This window comes from Delphinapterus leucas, chromosome 2 (assembly GCF_059928025.1).
Source record: "Delphinapterus leucas isolate spDelLeu-1000000601 "Yukka" chromosome 2, BTC_Dleu_Yukka2, whole genome shotgun sequence".
Taxonomy (NCBI): domain Eukaryota; kingdom Metazoa; phylum Chordata; class Mammalia; order Artiodactyla; family Monodontidae; genus Delphinapterus; species Delphinapterus leucas.
This window is the reverse complement of record NC_143130.1, coordinates 23700383-23720173: the sequence shown is the minus strand read 5'-3', so window position 1 is coordinate 23720173 and position 19791 is coordinate 23700383. Positions and strand designations below refer to the sequence as shown.

At 41.2% G+C, this 19791-nt stretch overlaps 2 protein-coding genes across 7 annotated transcripts in view; one reads left to right on the top strand and one right to left on the bottom strand.

The window, feature by feature from the left end:
* The window catches only part of KIN (Kin17 DNA and RNA binding protein), a 40421-nt gene extending 38512 nt beyond the window's left edge, over positions 1 to 1909 (bottom strand). Inside the window, exon 1 of one of the 2 annotated variants that reach the window (XR_002645541.2) lies at positions 1684 to 1909. Coding sequence is in view for 1 of the 2 variants with exons in the window: in XM_022580263.2 (XP_022435971.1) it covers positions 1684 to 1797 (114 nt within the window). In the remaining variant the exon portion in view is untranslated. The remainder of the gene's footprint in view (positions 1 to 1683) is intronic. The other variant, XM_022580263.2, reaches the window with a different exon arrangement.
* A 114-nt stretch (positions 1910 to 2023) lies between these two features.
* Positions 2024 to 19495, top strand: ATP5F1C (ATP synthase F1 subunit gamma). Of its 5 annotated transcripts, XM_089906529.1 has the most exons (11): positions 2045 to 2136; positions 2601 to 2855; positions 9054 to 9088; positions 9602 to 9733; positions 12398 to 12602; positions 13202 to 13345; positions 13469 to 13533; positions 15138 to 15293; positions 15685 to 15781; positions 18570 to 18606; positions 19354 to 19495. In XM_089906529.1, exons 2-10 carry the CDS (start codon positions 2800 to 2802, stop codon positions 18574 to 18576), a joined length of 897 nt encoding a protein of 298 aa, XP_089762655.1. In that variant the 5' UTR covers positions 2045 to 2136; positions 2601 to 2799; the 3' UTR covers positions 18577 to 18606; positions 19354 to 19495. The 5 variants fall into 5 exon arrangements, with proteins under 5 accessions (XP_030617635.1, XP_022435974.1, XP_022435972.1 ...); XM_022580264.2 differs by lacking the exon at positions 2601 to 2855 and having other exon boundaries at positions 2026 to 2136; XM_089906530.1 differs by lacking the exons at positions 2045 to 2136; positions 2601 to 2855 and adding an exon at positions 8732 to 8910.
* The last annotated feature ends 296 nt before the right edge of the window (positions 19496 to 19791 follow it).

Below are 19791 nucleotides of genomic sequence, written 5' to 3'. Positions count from 1 at the left end.
GTAGTGTTATTGACTGTAACAAAAGTACCATTCTGTTGCACCAGGTTGATGGTTGGGGAGGCTGTACATGTTGAGGGCAGGGTGGGTACGAGAAATCTCTGTACCTTCTGCTCATTTTTGCTGTGAACCTGAAACTGCTCTAAAAAATAGTCTATTTTTTAAAAAGTTCAAATAACCAAATCCAATGTATAGCTTTTGACTGGATCTGGGTTTGTTTGTTTTTGTTTTTACTTTATTTTATTCAGGTATAGTTGATTTACAATGTTGTGTTAATTCCTGCTGTACGGCAAAGTGATTCAGTTTTTTATATATATACATACATACATATATAATTCTTTTTCATATTCTTTTCCATTATGGTTTATCACAGGATATTGAATATAGTTCCCCATGCTAAAAAAACTGTTTTAAAAAGCATTTATGGGAACAATTGAGAAAATGTGACTATGGAGTATGCACCAGATGATATGAAGAAATATTTATTAATTTTGTTACGTGTGATGACATATATTGTGGTTGTATAGAAAAATACCCTAATATTTTAGAGGAGCATATTTAAATATTTATAGGTGAAATACCCTGATGCTTGTAATTTACTTTACATATTTCAGAGAAAAGGAAACATGGCAAAGTATTTAAAATGTTAAGTGAAACTTAAAGCATTAAATCTGGGTAGTGGATATATGGATGTTCCCTGTACTAGTCTCTAGTTTTCTGTGTAAGAATTTTACCTTGACTAGTAGTAAAGAGAAATGAAAGAGAATAACTGTATCAATGTTATTCAACGTGAGGCCCACCTAAAGTATCTCATCCCTCACTTGCAGAAACACTGGATTAGATTATTCCAAGTGCCCAGTGCTCTTCCTTTCCTACCCAATTCAATCTCCAGAGAAAAACGTGATCCTGTCACTAGCCTGCTCTCAATTTTTCCAGGTGCTTCATCATCCATCTAAATAATGGGGAAAAGTGTAAACTCCACAGCACAGCAAAGTTTTTTCAAGATCTGCTCAAAGACCCCTTGAGCCACCTTACACATAATTCACTCATTTAAAACTCACAACAATCTTACAAGTAGGGACACTTACTATTCTCACTTTTCAGATAAGTAAACAGGCAGAGACAATGTGACTTGTCGGCTTCCTAATTCTGATTCTGACTCCAGAGGCCACATCTCACCCGCAATAACATCCTGGTCCTGGCACATGGCAGGTGCTCGATAAATGCTTGTTAGGTGACTAGTGTGCAAGAGCTTAGTTCTCCTTTTTCATCTGATCCCGAAAAGAGGTGTACACCCTGATCATGTCTAAGAGCCACGGCAAGTCAGAGACGTCTGTTACTATCACTCCCGGGCGTCCGGCTCGGCACTGTTCACCCCCCGTTTCTTGACTTGAGTGGGGTCACTTCTCCGAGGGCTGCAAAACCTTTTCTTACTTCACTTCTTTTTTGGGGTTAGACTGGGGAACAAGGAGGTGTCAAAGGCCACTGGTTCTCTGCCAGGACGGGGGCTGAAGGGAAGGACGGTCCTACTGAGTTGAGTCCTTGACTCACCCTGCGCAGCCCCCACGACTAGGGACGGGAGACCCAGGCCCTCACCCCGGCGTCGGGGACCTCAGCCTGCATCTCCAGCGGGGTCCCTCCGGGGAGAGGAGGGGGTGGACACGGGGTCGCCCCGGGCCCGCTTACCTCGTCCCGGCACTGCTTCTGGCACATCTGGCAATACCAGCGCAACTTCTGAAGCCCCTTGGACTTGATTCTGTTGGCGATGGCCTTAGGGGTAAGAAAATCTGATTTCCCCATCGCGCCCTCCGCAGCAACAAGTTCCCCCAGACCAGCGCCTGGTTGACCGGAAGCGGAACAGGGCTGGCGGGGGTGGGCAGGACAAATATCCTCTGCTAGTCTGAAGGAGGTGGGGCTTCGGAAGCCTGGGCACCACCACCCCCAACGCTCGCGAGGCTTCGTTCCATCCTGCGAGAAGAAGCGAGACTGAATGAGACCACGGGGTGGGCGGGGCGTGTGGGGCAGCTTCCGCGCAGGCGCGGTGAGGCCTGTCTGACCGACCTTCAGCAGGGCCGGAATCACCATGTTTTCTCCGGCGGGCCTAGCAGGGCTGTCGGCTTGGGCCGTGCAGCCGCAATGGTATGGCAGCTCGCGGTGGGAACGGGAGGGTTACGGCGGATGGAGGGGCTCAGGCAGGGGGCAGGGGAAGCGGGTCGAGGCGAGTGGGACGGACCCGGGGTCGCAGGGCCGGCCAGGCCCGGGTGCTGCAGAGGCCCCGGAGCCCGGGCTGCAGGAAGCGCTCGGAACCGGGAAGGGCGCGCCATGTCTCCGGAGGCGGGCTGGGGCGGGGTGAGGGCCACGAGAAGTGCTCATCTGGGACCTCGAGAGTGGGGCCTTGGGCCCAGTTAATTTGAGGGCAGTCTTGGATCCCCTCAGCTACTAAGTAAATGCTTACGGAGCCTTTGCTGCGCGCCAGGCGGCGAGCCTCTGGGAGGCCTTACCCGGGCCCTCAAAGTGGGGGAGGGGAGGGCCCCAGGGAAGGTCCCGCGGAAGGTTAAGGTGTGCTTTTTGTCCTTGACGCCTTTTGAAACTCTCCGGTGCAGAGCGCAGTAACGCACAGCGCGAAATAAGCAGCGACCTTGCAGCAGGCGGTTTGCTGGACCCAAGTGAATAAAATAAATACCCTCGTGGGTTGCAAAGGGGACCTTAAATATCTGTTGGCGAGGAAGCGGAAGAGACCTTGCACTATCTCGAAACTGTTGTGCTGAATCAGTAATCCTGCAAGGTCATGATATCGTCCCAATGCCCCGAGGAGGAGGAGATGGATGGACTTCTGTGCGTCATCTGTTCATTGCCATGCAAGTTTTAGGGATTTTAAACATTGGTTTCCCCCCACCCCCCATAAAAAGCATCTTAGAAGGCCTAGGAATAGGCAGACAAACGTTGGTTTGTATGGTACCCTGTAATAGGATGAGATGTGATGAAGCTAGACAGAGTCTGGAAGAATTTCAGATACAGTGCTAAAGGGTTAGCTATAGACTGTAGCATTTCCCCGGTTTTACAGTAAAGGAGAATTCTAAGGAGCCACCCCACTAAACTAGATTTTTGTACCTAATTTATGAGAAGGGACTATAAAGCATTAATTAAAATAGGGATGTGTTCATTAAGCAAAAAATTTATAACAATAAAAGATTTTCAGCTTAATGAAGTAATTAAATCTGATGTGAAAAACCTACATACAAATGTTAGTGGATTTGCCTTGGAATTCAGAGTTTCTTTCTCCTAATATTGAAAGAGTATTCATGGGAAGTAAGAAGTCACCTTAGTTGGATTCTCACTGGTATAGGTTGTCCCATTTCTCAATCACTCAGCGCACATTTGTTGGGTGCTTGCCCTACGCCAAGTTGGCACTGTGGAAAGTGCTAAAACGTGGTGAACAAATCGACATGATCCTGGTAAGCGTTGTGGGATAGTTCCTCACATGCAGTGGTGCTCTGCAAACATCACCTCTCTTTCCTTCCTTCCTTCCCATCTTGCTGTGCATTAATGTTATCTGTAAATATTTTTAGAACTTTGTTATCCAAGTTGATCTTTAAAAATGGACAGTTTCTGAAATGAGGACAAAATACATAAAATTGTAAAAATAACTTTTAAAATACCTGTAAGATCTTTTGAAGATCTTTCAGTAAAGAAGCATTTAAGCGCTTGCTGGGTCTGAGACAACTACTGTGTCGGGTGGGGCTTAAACTGGAACCTCAGTCAGAAAATAAATGTCGAAGTCCTGACCTTACTCCCTTTGGAGTGTTAGTTTTAAATTGTTAGGTTATGAATATTCATCAAACGTCAGTTTCCACCTTGCAAGGCATACTCTGTCCTCTTCCTTTTCATACATTTCATCACTCTAGATGCCTGCTGTCTTTCCTGCTTCTTCTGCCTTTTCCCTTCCACTCCCTATAATTGCCTTTTAAATTCAGAAACTAAAGCCATCTTAATGTTTCACATGCCACAGAATTAATTTGGAAGGGAAATACGTTATACTTTTGTCTTTGCAGAACCAGAAAGAGGCATTTCCTTGGTTGTGTTTTGGTTATTGAAAGCTTTTTAAAATGCAATTTGTTGTTATAGTTTTGGTTTCAGGGAGGTTAGCCTACCAACATTAAACATTAGGCTTAATTAAACTTACAGTGAAGTTGTTTTAATTGTTCAGGGTGTCAGTAAAATACCCTAAATTTTTGGAAATTAAACTTTTTTTTAAAGTAGTATTTAAGAAAATGGAAATAAGAAATTTGGGGGTGGGAAAGAGTGATTTTTCTATCTCAAATCAGGGGGAAATACATTTCTATTTCCTAGTGTTCCACATTGTCTAAAATGGAACTATTTTATAATAGGAAACCAGTAGGCCGTAAGTTGAACTATGGACACTGAAAAGGGGGAGAGATGGCATTTCAGGAGAGAGAAGAGAGGCCATCATCTGAGGCTGACATAGCAGATACATACTTTTAAACGTGAGGCAGCAGCCTGTAGTGTACCCGATGGAGTGGTGCCAAACTGCCCGGCTTTGAATCCTGACCACCACTCACCTGGCAGTGTGGCCTTGGGCAAGTTACTCAGTGTCTCTGTACCATTTCCTCATCTGTTAAATGGGGGTAATGCTAGTACCCCATTCATTGGATTAGTGTGGGGATTAAGTGAATCAGTATTTGTAAAGAACCAAGGACAGTGGGAAAAATGCTTATGAGGATCCAGATGTATCAGCTGAAAAATGAAAACGAATTTATACATACACGTTCTACATAAAATGTAATGTGAGAAGGTTAGAAGCCTAACAAGACTGAATTGTGTGTCACGGTTGGTGATAAAGTTCTGGGGAGTCGCTTGGTGGAGAGGCCAGGGTCGGACTTTCACCCAGGCATTCAGTGTTAGAATTAGACATACTTCATAATTTTCTTTTCCTTTGGAATTAGTGGATGCTGCTTCTTCCTTAATTTTTATATTATTCAGCATTATACACTCCTTAAAATTCATTCAAGCTGTCTGTAATTTCTTTGAATGATACATAGTTCACCCACGAACCTGCTGTGTGATCATAGTAGATCATGGTAGTCCGCCATCTATCTGTGCGATTTGCCCTCTGCTGTATTTGATGTGTTTCTAGTTTCTCAGATAATCTCCCGAGAATTTTTTAGGACATGATGCAATTTTCCAGAACAGAAAACTGACACAGAACTTCCTTTATCTTCTCATTTGCAAAAGCTGTATATTCAGTAGAGCAGTCTGTCGCCAGAGGGAGTTCAGATCAGCTCGTGGTTATTTTGCACTCAAATTGTACTTAAAAAATAACTTTGTAACACAGATAGATGTGTTTAGAATTGAATGAAGTCTAAACATGAGAGTGCTTCAAAATTGGGGAAATTAGGGTGGTGCACAGCAGAAAGAATCACAAAAGATCCTGTATCTTCTGCATACCTCTCACTTGGGATACGTGTGGAGACCCGAACATTCTGTGTTCATCCAGATATGGCATGCAGTTCAGATTTTGTTCCATATGATGTGCTCTGACTAGAAACCTATGTCAGTTAAATTGGAGTGCATGCCTAAGACCATCTATAAAGAGTGACCAGTGTCACGCTTTATAGTCTCTAAATTTAGAATGTCTGGGCGAATAAGTTATTCCAAAAAAAGAAAATCATCCCCAAAATATTACTTTTCAAGTGCCATGATGAAAAAATGTTCATGGGATGGTCATTATGTTGATTAAGTCCGCCCTCTGAAACTAGCAGAGCTTGTCAATGTTTGACAGCTTTTATCTTTGCCTTTGGGGGATCCACTCTTAAAACCAAACCCCTAATGTTTTCCAGGTAGTCTCCTTCCTCTTATTTTCTTTATTTTTCTTTCTCCATGGCTGAGTAATACCAGTAGTAAGATACATAAGTCAAGAGATTTTTAAAAAATAACTGTTCTGGTTATGAACTTTCAGACTTACTTTTGTGCACATAAACACATAGAATCACAAAAATGGCATCATATCTTATAGCCTGCATTTTTAAGTTATTATAGACTTTTTTTTAGTCTGTTTTTAGTACAGTTTTAGATTTATAGAAAAATTGAGTAGCACAGAGAGTTGCATATACCCACACCCCACTCTGGACATTTTCCCCAGTCATCAACATCTTGCATTAGTGTGGAGTGTATACTACAATTAATGAACCCGTGTTGATGCATTATTAACTAAGGTGCATAGTTTCATTAAGGACACTCGTTTTGTTGTACACTTCTGTGGGTTTTGACAAATGCATAGTGACATGTGTCTTCCATTACAATACCATGCAGAATAGTTTCACTGCCCTAAAAATCTCTCCCTAAATCCTGGCAACCACTGATATTTTTATTGTTGCTATAGTTTTTTCAGTTCTGGAATGTCTTATAATTGGAATCATACAGTATGTAGCCTTTTCAGATTGGTTTCTTTCACTTAGCGATATGCAATTAAGGTTCCTCCATGTCTTTTTGTGGCTTGATGGCTCATTTATTTTTATTGCTTAATACTGCTCCAACTGTATGGATGCACCTGTCTGTTTGTCCATTCATTCATGTATTGAAGGACATCTTGATTCCTTCCAGTTTTTGGAAGTTATGAATAAAGCTGCTATAGGAATGTGAATGCAGGTTGTCATGTAGATAAAAGTTTTCAGCTCAATTGGGTAGGTATCTAGGGGTATGATTGCTGAATCATATGTTTAAACTATGTTTAGATTTGTAAGAAGCTGCCAAACCATCTTCCAAAGTAGCCATACCATTTTGTATAACCACTGGTGATCAGTGAGAGTTCCTGTTACCCCACATTCTTGCTGTCATTGGTATTGTCAGTTTTTTTTTTAATTTTTGGCCATTCTTTGGGATTTTCTATGTAGTTGATCATGTCATCTATGAACAAAGACAGCTTTATTTCTTCCCTCCCAACCTGTATACGTGTTGTTTCCCTTTTTGTCTTACTGCATTAATTAGGACTTCAGTACAATGTTGAGTAGGGGTGGTGAGACAGGGCATCCTTGTCTTGTTCCCAGTCTTAGGGGGAAAGCTCCTAGTTTCTAACCATTAAACCTTAGGGGGGTTTTTTTATGGATGTTCTTTATCAGGTTGAGGAAGTTCTCCTCTATTCCTAATTCGCTGAGAGGTTTTTAATCGTGAATCGGCATTTGATTTTGTCAGATCCTTTTTCGGCATCTATTGATGATACCATTTGTCTTCTTTAGTGTGTTGATGTGGTGGATTATATATTTGAATTTCGAATGATGAACAAGCCTCACATACCTGGAATAAATCCCACTTGGTCGTAGTGTATAATTGTTTTTAATACATGGTTAGATTGCATTTGCTAATATTTTGTTGAGGATTTTTGCATCTATGTTCATGAGAGATATTGTTCTCTAAATTTCATTTCTTATATAATGTCTTTATCTGGTTTTAGTATTAGGGTTATGCTGGCCTTATAGGATTAGGACATATTCCCCCTGCTTCTCGTTCTAATTCTCTTTCTTTTTCTTTTTTTTTTTAATTTTATTTTTTTTGGCACCAACTACCATGTCTACTGATAGTTACAAATCTGTCTCAAATCTCAATACCTCATATGTTTCCCAGACCTGGTTAACATTTCCACTTGGTCGCATGGTTTTTTAAACTACATCAAATTCAAACTTCATTATCTCCAGGGAGATCTCCCCCACCCAGTTTTTCTCTCTTGGTTAAATGACAACAGTGTTCATTTAGGTCATTAAGTTAGAAACCTTTGGGTCAGCTTGCTCTCACATCTGGTCTCCTGTTGCTTTGTCAACCTCTCAGTCCAGGTGCTTGCCTTCTCTTGTCTGGAAGCCCCTTGTTTGGCCTCCATGTCATCAACATTTGGTATCATTTTGTGCTTTTCACTGCCATCCGAGATACCTTACTGAAAAACTAAACTGATTTGTGGGCTTAGAAACATTCATCATTTTTCCAGTACCTATAAAATAATATTTAAACTTATTAACCCAAGCTATGTCTCCAGCTTCAAAACTACATCCAGTTCCTAGGAATGCCCTCCTTAGGCCCTCCTTTATGCACAAATATATCGATTCTTCATTTCTCCCATGGAGCTTTCCAGGCCAACACAGGTACTTTATGGACTTACGAGCTACAAGATAATGTATATTCAATAACATGTCTTCACCAGTAAGAGGAGGATCCTCTTGTAATTTATCTTTCACCAACATTACTTTTAAGTCATATCATTTTGACTTTAATGCATCAGCACTTTAAAAGACTGTAGAAAATATTTAATGTAAATTTCATGTAAATCTAAATTTGCATAAATCTTGTTTATGAGATAATAGTATGCTTCTTGTGGTCAGACACCATGTCCTGGAGCAGAGTAGCTGCTCAGTAAAGAGCTTACTGAATTGAGTTGAAAAAGTTAATTGGTTTAAATAAACTGTACTTTGACACATGTGGTCATGTTAGAATGTGTAGTTGACCGTAAGGGTTATTTGAAAAGGTTTCGGTGAACTGAGGAAGTCAGCAACAATATAGGCAAAGACATAGGGGTGGGAATAGAGCATGCGTGAATGCCATTGTGACTTCAGTGGAAGCTTTGTGTTAGATCAAATAGAATGAGATCTGTTTTTTTTTTGTTTTTTTTTGTTTTTTTTGGCGGTACCTGGGCCTCTCACTGTTGTGGCCTCTCCCGTTGCAGAGCACAGGCTCCGGACGCGCAGGCTCAGCAGCCATGGCTCACGGGCCTAGCCGCTCCACGGCATGTGGGATCTTCCTGGACCGGGGCACGAACCCATGTCCCCTGCATCGGCAGGCGGACCCACTGCGCCACCAGGGAAGCCCTAGAATGAGATCTTTGATGATGTAGGGTTTGGTATCAATATTGAGGTATTTATGTATACACACACACATTCAGAGTCATAGATCATTTCTTTATGGGATACACTTTAAATCAGTTTATCAACTTTGAAAGTTTTTCTTTGAGCTATTTTTCAAAAAACTAAAATGTTTTTTACCACCTTTATTCTCAGGATCCAAGTTCGAAATATGGCAACCTTGAAAGATAGTAAGTACTTTATCACAATATGTGAATTAAGAAAAACTAAACTTTGACAAATAAAAATGTGCTGCTTTAGCCCATTTACGTATTTGGTCAAAATGGACACAGTGAATCTATGTCATCCCTGTGCGGCATTGAACTTGTTTTGGAAAAGACCCATGTGAGGTGACACATGGTTGTTGATTCTGTTGTCTGTAGAATGATAATGATATAACTAGAAAAAACTACTGTGTGTGTGTATAAAATGTTACGGAATATGTGGCAAAAGGCCATTTTCAGTACCATTTAGTTTTAAATACATAATTTATTGATACTATTATGTTGCCGTTTTGCTTGTCCTCTCCAGGTAGCACAAGGTCTGAGTTATTGGTACTCTAACATTAAGCCTAGTTTAGCAGCTGCTATTAATTGAAGGTCTAACTGCTAATTATTCTACCTTGAAGTTTAGGAAAATATTTCGATAAATTCACAAATGAAATGGTAACTCCTTTATCTTAACACAGCACTTCTATTTTTCAGTTACCAGGCGACTAAAATCAATCAAAAACATCCAGAAAATTACCAAGTCTATGAAAATGGTAGCAGCAGCGAAATATGCCCGAGCTGAGAGGGAGCTGAAACCAGCCCGAGTGTATGGAATAGGATCCTTGGGTAAGAGGAGAGTGCAGTCACAAATTACGAAGTACCGTTTAACCTAGAGATGACTGTTCAGGACTCATCTGTCCTGAGTACTTCCAGGCCCCCATCTATCACAGCAGCCCTGTGCGGGTGGGGACCGTCAGAGCTCCTGCTTTGCAGATAGGAAAAACTGAAGCCCAGTGCAGTCATAACTACACCTCTGTGACTTGGCATCTGAGCCTCTCTATTTGTTAACCACTGTATGTGATCATGTTCACTTTTAAGATATTCTGAAAATTTTCCTAGATTATTAAATACACCATCAAAAGAACTTGGAAGTTTAGTGCATTAGACTCGAATGCTTGATTTCTTCCTGTTACACTGTGATGTGATCTTTTAGGACTGTAGGGTGGGGAGGGGGTGCCCTGCAGTGGAAGGTGACTGGGTAGTCATGGATATGACTGAGTACATGAGCGGAATGTTTAAACATCAACTGTAAAGAGGGAGAAATTTGCTTATTTCCAAATTGAAGAAAAGATGTATCTGTATCATCTGTGTGTTAATGCCTCTATGTATTACATATACCTTGTGCAGTAGTTTTCTTGTGCTCTTCATATTTTTTAAGCATGCATTTTTAGCATGCTTTTTTTAATCGGTGTTTTTGTTGTTTTTTTTTTTTTTGGCTCCATTGGGTCTTCGTTGCTGCGCGCGGGCTTCTAATTGCGGTGGCTTCTCTTGTTGGGAAGCATGGGCTCTAAGCACGCAGCCTTTGGTAGTTGCGGCACACAGACTCAGTAGTTGTGGCTCGCGGGCTCTAGAGTGCAGGCTCAGTAGTGAGGCACACGGGCTTAGTTGCTCCGTGGCATGTGGGATCTTCCCGGACCAGGGCTCAAATCTGTGTCCCCCTGCATTGGCAGGCAGATTCTTAACCACTGCGCTACCAGGGTAGTCCAATCAGTTTTTTTATATATAAATTTATTTATTTTATTTATGTTTATTTTTGGCTGCATTGGGTTTTTGTTGCTGCGCGTGGGCTTTCTCTAGTTGCAGCGAGCAGGGGCTACTCTTTGTTGCAGTGTGCGGGCTTCTCTTGTTGTGGAGCATGGGCTCTAGGCGCGTGGGCTTCAGTAGTTGTGGCTCACAGGCTCTGGAGCGCAAGCTCAGTAGTTGTGGCACACGGGCTTAGTTGCTCTGCAGCATGTGGGATCTTCCCGAACCAGGGCTCAAACCCATGTCCCCTGCATTGGCAGGCAGATTCTTAACCACTGCGCCACCAGGGAAGCCCTAGCATGCTTTTTTTTAAGCATGCTCTAAAGAAACTTCTGTATGAGAAAACGATAGGGCGCTAGGCTTCAGTGGAAATGCCTCCTTGCTTTAAAAATGCCATATTTAGGGAATTTGCTGGCGGTCCAGTGGTTAGGACTTGGCACTCTTATTGCCAGGGTTCGGGTTAGATCCCTGGTTGCGGAACTAAGATCCTGCAGGCTGTGTGGTGCAGCCAAAAAAAAAAACCCAGCCATATTCAGCTTTTCCTAGGAGGCATAATGGAGACTTGCTACGTTAGGGTTAGCAATCATTAACAACCCCAGCCGTTTGCTCTCCTGAGTCCTGTTCTATAACCAGCATAATACTGAGCACCTAGTTAGCGGCCCGGTAGAGGTTGATAAATTACTCTAGCCTATTTCTATGAAAAGGTGAAAGTCATTCACTGTTCACCTTTCATGCTGAAATGAATAAGTGTAATAAATTTGTTTCCCCTCAAAACTCTATAACCACAAAGCTATCAAATAAGGAAATTGACTCATATCTAATTATAGTATTTGTGGTGTGATATTAAAAATTCAAGTCAAGGCTGCCATTCAGCTTCTAAGTCCTTCAAACTAAAAAAATACTAACTGCTAGATATTAAATGGCTAATCATTTAAAATATTTAAGAACTTTAAATAGACATTTTATGCTGTACAATGTAAAACATATAAAGAGACTGAAAAGGAATATTTTCTCCACTTCCCTAAACTTTGGAGTTGAGTATTTACCTCTCTCTGCTTTTTATGGAGGGTCCTCAGGTATTGAAATTGAGAATCACTGCTCCATACTGAGAAAGGCCATAGCAGGAATGTTGTTGAAGTGGGGAATGTGGCGGCCATGAAGATGCACTTTGTAACTAGAGTGAGCACAGCTGCTGAGGGACTTCCCTGGCGGTCCAGTGGTTAGGACTCTGCGCTTCCACTGCAGGGGACACGGGTTTGATCCCTGGTCCTGCAAGCCACGCAGCCCAGCAAAAATAAATAAATAGAAAATAAAATGGCATCCATCATTTTAATGTCAGCAGTTTTCATAAAAGCTTGCTATGTAGATTATATGAGCATTTCAGTAAATATTTGTTTTCTGCTCTTTTGGTTGTACACTGAAGATCTGTGCTCTTTAGAAATTTGGCAAGTCTAGAGAAGTTGGTACTTCTATAAGTCTGGCCTTTTTACAAGTTCTTTAATTGTGCTAGCGATTTCTTTTAGTCAGTACTTAAGATAATTTGGCCCTTAGGAACCTCTGTCTTAATAGAGATTTAAACCTTTATGGTTTTTAGCCTGATTGTAAATGAAATACGTGCACAGACACTTGATTATATTGAGGCATCATTTTGTAAATTAGGGTTATTGCTGTACGTAGTGTAATTACACATACATTGTTTTTTTTAAGCTCTATATGAAAAGGCTGATATTAAGGTGCCTGAAGACAAGAAGAAACATCTCCTTATCGGTGTGTCCTCAGACCGAGGGCTTTGTGGTGCTATTCATTCCTCGATTGCTAAACACTTAAAGAGTGAGGTGGCCAATCTCACAGCAGCTGGGAAAGAAGTTAAGATTGTTGGAGTTGGTGATAAACTCAGGAGTATACTTCACAGGTAATTTAAGTATATATTGTTTATGTTTAAAAGGCTGCGAGAATGAATAAAGGGAAGTTTCTTTGATGGTCTATTTAAGCAAGGTGTCTTTTTTTGGTTACCATTTTATACACAGAGGTTTTGTTTTTTTTTGAATTTTTTTCCAGAGTATAGTAGAATGGATAGATTTCCCCTGTTTTCTATTTATCTTTTGTTTTTCCTTCTTCCAGACCATAAATGGAATACAGTAGGAATATCAGAAGCTATGGGTTTTTGTTTTGGGGGACGTTTTTCAGTTTTTTTTTTAACGAGGACCCTAAGGAGCTCTCACAGCCGGGAAATGCCAGAAATGCATGACAGCTGATTAGGGCTGGAAGGCGAGAAGTAAAGGCAGAGAGAAATGCAAGACAGGAAGGGCCTGGTGTTAGTCCTTAGTTCTTGGCAGGTGCTGAAGGAAAGGGACAATCACGATAATGCAGGGGCGCCTTAATTCAGTGAACACCCCCCGCCCCCCTCAAAAAAGCTTGATCCATAGTGAGCGTGTTTTTTCCTTGTTCTCTGTTCTTTCAGCAGAAGTATTCTGTTAAACTATTTTATGTGACCTCTTCATTTTCTTGTAGGACTCATTCTAACCAGTTTCTGGTGACATTCAAAGAAGTGGGGAGAAGGCCCCCTACCTTTGGGGATGCGTCGGTCATTGCCCTTGAACTGTTAAATTCTGGATATGAATTTGATGAAGGGTCTATCATCTTTAACCGATTCAGGCAAGAAAAATGTTGAAATCTAAGCTTTTTTATGTTTATGTTCAGATTTTTCAATTAAGTAAATGTCTACTTAACAGTTTAAAATTATACTTTTGGAATTTACATTTGCTTTGCCGTTTCTAGGTCTGTCATCTCCTACAAGACAGAAGAAAAGCCCATCTTTTCCCTTGGTACCATTGCAAGTGCTGGTAAGTAGGTTTTGTATGACAAGTATTTTTCCTATAGAAAGGAGAGATTTGTACGTTTAGGAAAACAGTGATTGTCAGGGTGGCTTTTTTTCAGCAGTAACAAAAATGACGTTGGGCTGTTTATCACCATCTATTAGTGGCTTCCATGAAATCATAAACATTTATTGTTTGACAACTCTTACTGCATTCTTTCATTAATTTAATAAATAAATATCCATTGAAGGCCATCGTTAGATATGATTTCTGTCCTTGGAGGTTGAAGAACTAAGCTAGAATGATCTGTTGGCTTTGCAATCTGTGTGTGGGAGCCCTCCCTAACCACAAAACAGACGCTCTAGAATAGAGATTTGAACGCTATTCACAACTAATATACATTGAACAACTCAGTTCTCTTGTTTTGCTGTTTAAACAAAGTGATCATTGCTCAGTGATGCGTCCTGGAAATAATACACAGGAACTGATTTTATTTTCCCTTTCTGTATATTAGATTTCTCCTGTAATAGGTGTATAACTTTTACATTTTTTTTTTAAATAAATGTATTTATTTTTTGGCTGTGTTGGGTCTTCATTGCTGCAAGTGGGCTTTCTCTAGTTGAGGCAGGCAGCAGCTACACTTCGTTGCAGTGCGCAGGCTTCTCATTGCGGTGGCTTCTCTTGCTGCGGAGCATGGGCTCTAGGCGCACGGGTTTCAGTAGTTGCGGTGCATGGGCTCAGTAGCTGTGGCTCATGGGCTCTAGAGCGCAGGCTCAGTAGTTGTGGCGCACTGGCTTAGTTGCTCCGCGGCATGTGGGATCTTCCCGGACCAGGGCTCGAACCCGTGTCCCCTGCCTTGGCAGGTGGATTCTTAACCACTGCGCCACCAGGGAAGTCCCTATCACGTTTACATTTTAACGTCTTAGAAATTGGGATGCTTCTACCAGTCAATGGCATGTCATTTTCAATTGGCTATGTTATTTTCTTTCTTCATGGTACATAAAATAGGAGTTATAATCCACCGCATCTTAAATTTGATGAAATCCAGTACTGTCTCAGCACTTTACACTAATGAGTGAATTTTCAAGTCTGCTGCTACGTTTCCACTGCCTAATTACTAAAATGCACAGCAGCCTCTTAACTCTTCCTCTCTTCCACATTCTCAGAAAAGCTTTCCCTCCCGTATTTTCCTGAAACTTTCAGATTTCCCCAATAATCAAATGGCTGAAATGGGATTTTTATATTACACTATACGAGTCTCAGTTCTTTCCTTAATTTCTTTATTGAAAAACGCAGTCACTGACTGTTGGGTGGCTTCGTGCCCAGCACGCTGCTAGATACCATCCAAAGGATTTGTATCCGTGAAATGTGGTGCTGTTACTTTAAATGTGGACTTCTTAAGTTTTATGAAGTTAAGCATTTGAAGTAGAATATCAAATGCTTTGTTTACACATCATATTTTGCTGAAAATCTATTATCTATAGTATGGAAATAGATGAAGATTTTAGAACTGAGTCCTTTAACCAATCTTACGTTGACTTTATAAAGAGTTTTTCTACCAGGAAGCTGTCTTGATTAAATCAGTCTTTGTGCTGTATCGCTTCAGACAAATCCATGGCTTGTCTTAACAGAGAGCATGAGTATCTATGATGATATTGATGCTGACGTGCTGCAGAATTACCAAGAATACAGCCTGGCCAACATCATCTACTACTCTCTGAAGGAATCCACCACGAGTGAGCAGAGTGCCAGGATGACGGCCATGGACAATGCCAGCAAGAATGCTTGTAAGCGCTGAGAGAATTCCCTTGCGGAAAGCAGCATGAAGACCCTCACGTCAAAAGGCATTAGCGATTCTGGAAGTGGACCAGGAAGCAGGAGAGCTGGGGTCTAGTCCTGGGCTCTGCCACCGATTCTGTGAGGATAGAAAAATTATATTCTCTGCCTTAAAGGAAGTAATATCTTACTTGGTACGCAGTAAGTGTGCAGGTACTTTGAAAAGGTATCTCGTGGAAGAAACAAAACTACCTTCATAAAATTTTTTGAGTGGCCAGTTTGGGTACCCAAAAGGAAACAGAATCTTATTTTTGAATTAAGCAACACACGTCTATAAATGAGTTAGTGAAAAAGGTATTCTTTTCTAGTTTTAGATCTTGTTGTCTTTTGTTCTGTTTGTAGCTGAGATGATTGACAAATTGACTTTGACGTTCAATCGCACCCGCCAAGCTGTCATCACCAAGGAGCTGATTGAAATCATCTCCGGTGCTGCGGCTCTGTAAGTAACTGTGCGTCACCCTCAGACTCCGTGTCTCATCTGTGCCTGCTAGTTTAGCCTTTGCATGTTTAAGTTTTCTGTTTTGTTTTGTCTGTTAACGATGAAATGATCCATTGCTTATCTTGTTTCCTTAATCGTAGAACATAAAGTTTGATGAAAATGAGATCTCTGGTGTATTTTGATTGTTTCAGCTGAAATATTCAGGCTTAGTTTCTTCTTTTTAGAAATTAGTACATTGCTAGCTTTCACTCTCTTCAAGTTTTAGGAATAAGGACGTGAATAATTCAGTATCATTTATACTGAATGATAAATATTCAGTATCATTTATAAAATCTGTCTTTGAAACTTAAAATATTATAAATCAGGCTTTCTGAGTTACAGGACTGGTTTGGGGTTTGGTTTTATATAAATCTGCAGATCATTGAATGGTAGTTGGGTCCAGGAATTTTTAAATTAAGTTTTCTGTATCAGTACTGTCTTATAAGGAGTTCTTAAAATACCGCTTTCCTCAAGAAAATGTCTTGGTTGTCTAGCTAGATATGTTAATGCTTGTGAAACCACGGTTACGATAATGGGAATTCTGTTTTAAAAATTATTAAATTGAACACCCATTATATGCCTCATACAGTGCTAGGCACGGTGTTGAAGGATGTGATCCTTTCTTCCAAGGCATTTATGTGCTAATAGGATAAGAAAAAAATGCAGATAATTATGCTGAAAGATAAAATGTGTCGTAAGTTTTCTTTGACTCATTCTCTCTCACCTCCTGCTAATTGGTCGCCGAGTTCTGTAAATTTTACCTTCTAAATATCCCTTGACCCTTTCCCCTTTATGCCCTCTTCACGCAGATCCTTGTCATTTCTCTCCCAAATTAAAAAATGTATTTTTTGAGTGGCACATATGTTTTTTTCCCTGAAATGCCATCCTTCCCCTGCACCCTTGATTGTACATCTGACTCTTTTTATCCTTCCTAACGGAGCTGGGGTAATCCTTTCTTCCAGAAATCCCCCCTTCCTGGTTTGAGTGGGGCAGCCTCCTGTGCTTCCTTCATCATAGCACTTACACTGTTTTACTAGGAATTGCCCTTTTGTTTGTCTGTCCTCCTGCGGCTTGGGACAGGGAGTGTCTCGTTCAGTCTTATAGCCCCATCACCTGGCACATACTTCCTCAGTAAATATTTGTAGAGTGAATGAATGACGTGCCATGAATATATACATTTTTTAAAATATATTTATTTGTTTTTATTTTTGGCTGTGTTGGGTCTTTGTTGCTGTGCACGGGCTTTCTCTAGTTGCGGTGAGCGGGGGCTACTCTTCGTTGCGGTGCACGGGCTTCTCAGTGTCGTGGCTTCACTTGTTGCGGAACGTGGGCTCTAGAGTGCAGGCTCAGTAGTTGTGGCGCATGGGCTTAGTTGCTCCGCGGCATGTGGGATCTTCCCAGGCCAAGGATTGAACCCCTGTCCCCTGCATTGGCAGGCGGATTCTTAACCACTGCACCACCAGGGAAGCCCGCCATAAATATATTAAGACCTGGAAGTTCAGCAGAGAGAGAAGTAACATTTTATTGAGTATGTGAAAACGTGAATCCAGGTTTAAGAATCAGGGAAAGGTTTATCACTACGATGACATTTAAGTTGGTCCTTTTGTCTCTGGAGGATAGAAATGGGCAGAATGCCAGAGACACAAATAAACTGGTTGAGACAGTTTTATAAGTGTTGGTTGGATCCAGCAGCCTTCCTTCTCTTATTTTGCTTTGGAGTGTGAGTTTAAGACTAATCCATCTCTCAGCCTGGTCACTACTGCTCTGTTAACATCAGAGTCCAGGCAGTGATGAGCGGCCCTGCCGCTTACCAGCTTGATAGACGTGGTTAAGATACTCTCCCTGCAACGCAGTTGTTTTCTATGACATGGGGGCTAATACAAGGATTAAATAAGTGTATTATTCGTGTCCTCCTTGCTGTACTTCCTACTGCTGGAGCCACGCTGACTTCTTCTTGGGTGGCGTGCATGCAGAGGCCTGGGGGAAAGTTTGGACTGCGCTCTGAAGGTCTGGGAGCTGTGAGATGTGGAGAGCCAGGAAAAGAGGAATGAATGCTCGGAATAGACCGAGGCTACAGCCTCTGCAGAATTGAGGACCAGGCTCTTTCTTGATTAGGAATGCGGGGACTTGGCTGAAAAGTAGCAAAACCAGAGAAATGAGGAGAGGGAGATTGGGATATGAAGACCAAGAATTTTAAAAAGAACTTAAATAACTGGAAATTGACTAGTTTTCGTTTTCTAGAAAGGCAGTCTAAATCCTTTATTGCAAGTTAGCTGTGCAGCCCCACGGTGGATTATTTATATGAATGGACTTGCATGCTCTGTAACCTGTCAGCTCTTCTGCTTAAAGGCTTTAATGCAAACACATTTGGCTCTTTGGTAATAATATAAAAGGCATGAATAAACTATAATATTTGAGGTACCAAATATTTAGTTGCTAGCCTAAAATTTTTTAATGTATTGTATGCTGTTTATAGAAAAGTTGTGGTTTAAAGTATGCTTTCATAGTCCTGCCTACTTGCATGAACATAGTTTTATTGCTTCTAACCAGATTCAAGTCTATGACCTTTTGTAACAATCATTGAATCTGTTTTAAGGGAATATTTTGGTAAGTATTATGTGATATACTCAAGGTAGTGAGTGAGGAAGTGGGCTTTCTTAGTCAGAAATTGTAAATGATTAACCAGCATGGATTGTTTCTTGACCTGCTTGTTTTGTGTTTGTCTTTTTCTTCTAATATAATAACCCAGGGACTAATGAAATTCGAGTTTCATCCTCAGACAAGAGGTAAAGTGGTAATATTTCACACACTCTCCCCTACCCCGTCAGAAAAGAAACCCGGTCAGATAGAACTGAAGGTAATTCGGCAACAGTGAAACTGATTCCCTGAGAGATGAGATGGCCAGGCCATTAGAGCAGCAGCCAGATGGTGGGAGTATGTGGGTGATGTTAGTGGGCTTTTTTTTTCTTCTTAGATATATTAAATAAACTGTAAGGATAAAGAATTAGCATTCTTGGGACCTCTCTGGTGGTCCAGTGGTTGGGACTCCACGCTTCCACTGTGGGGGACACGGGTTCGATCCCTGGTCAGGGAACTAGGATCCCACATGGCTCGTGGTGAGGCAAAAAGAAAAAAAAAGAAAAAAGAATCAGCATGCTTTTGAGTTATTAAATACAGGCTGGTGAGGAGCAGTGGTTCTCAAATTTTCTGGTCTCAGAACGCTTTGATATCTGACTTCACAGAGGATAGCTCAGTTCTCTCCATTTCTGTATTCATTCTGTCCTGATATTACACGTTGCATAGCCTCTGGAAAACTCCACCGTGTGCACCTGAAAATGAGAATAAAATAGGCAAGTAACATTGTTATAAAAATAGTTTTGCCCTCACGGACCCCATGAAAGGGTCACCAGACCAAAATTTGAGAACCACTGGTGTAGAGTAGCATTTTATTATGTAGAGTCAGTTCTTTAAGTCCCACCGAAATATGTATTATATCTTGACATCTTTATTTGTTCTGTACTTTTATTTTTCAGGTAACGAAGATTCAGCCAGCTGATTTTGTTTTTAGCTTACTGCTGTCCTTGTCAGAAGAAATTGTTGGTCCACTGTTTAAATTAGTAAAGACAGCGAGATATTTGTAAATTATCTTACAATAAATGACTCACCATAAGAAAATCACTGTCTTTTCTTATTATATGAGAACAGCAGTTTTCCAAATGAGATCTTAAAACACTTAAAAATATTAACATGCTACTATTAAGAAGATAGTTGAAGAGGCTCCTCTGATTTTCTGGTTGCCTAACAGCCGTGGAAAGCCTGGCCTCCGTGGGGTCAGAGTGGAAGGAAGAGGCACCAGGCCACAACCCCAGCCCAGGCACCTGAGCGCCACACCTTCATAGAACAGCCAGCACAGGGAAGCAAACGCGCTGTCCAGGTCATCTGCTGTTTCTCACGTGCACGGTGTAGAATGT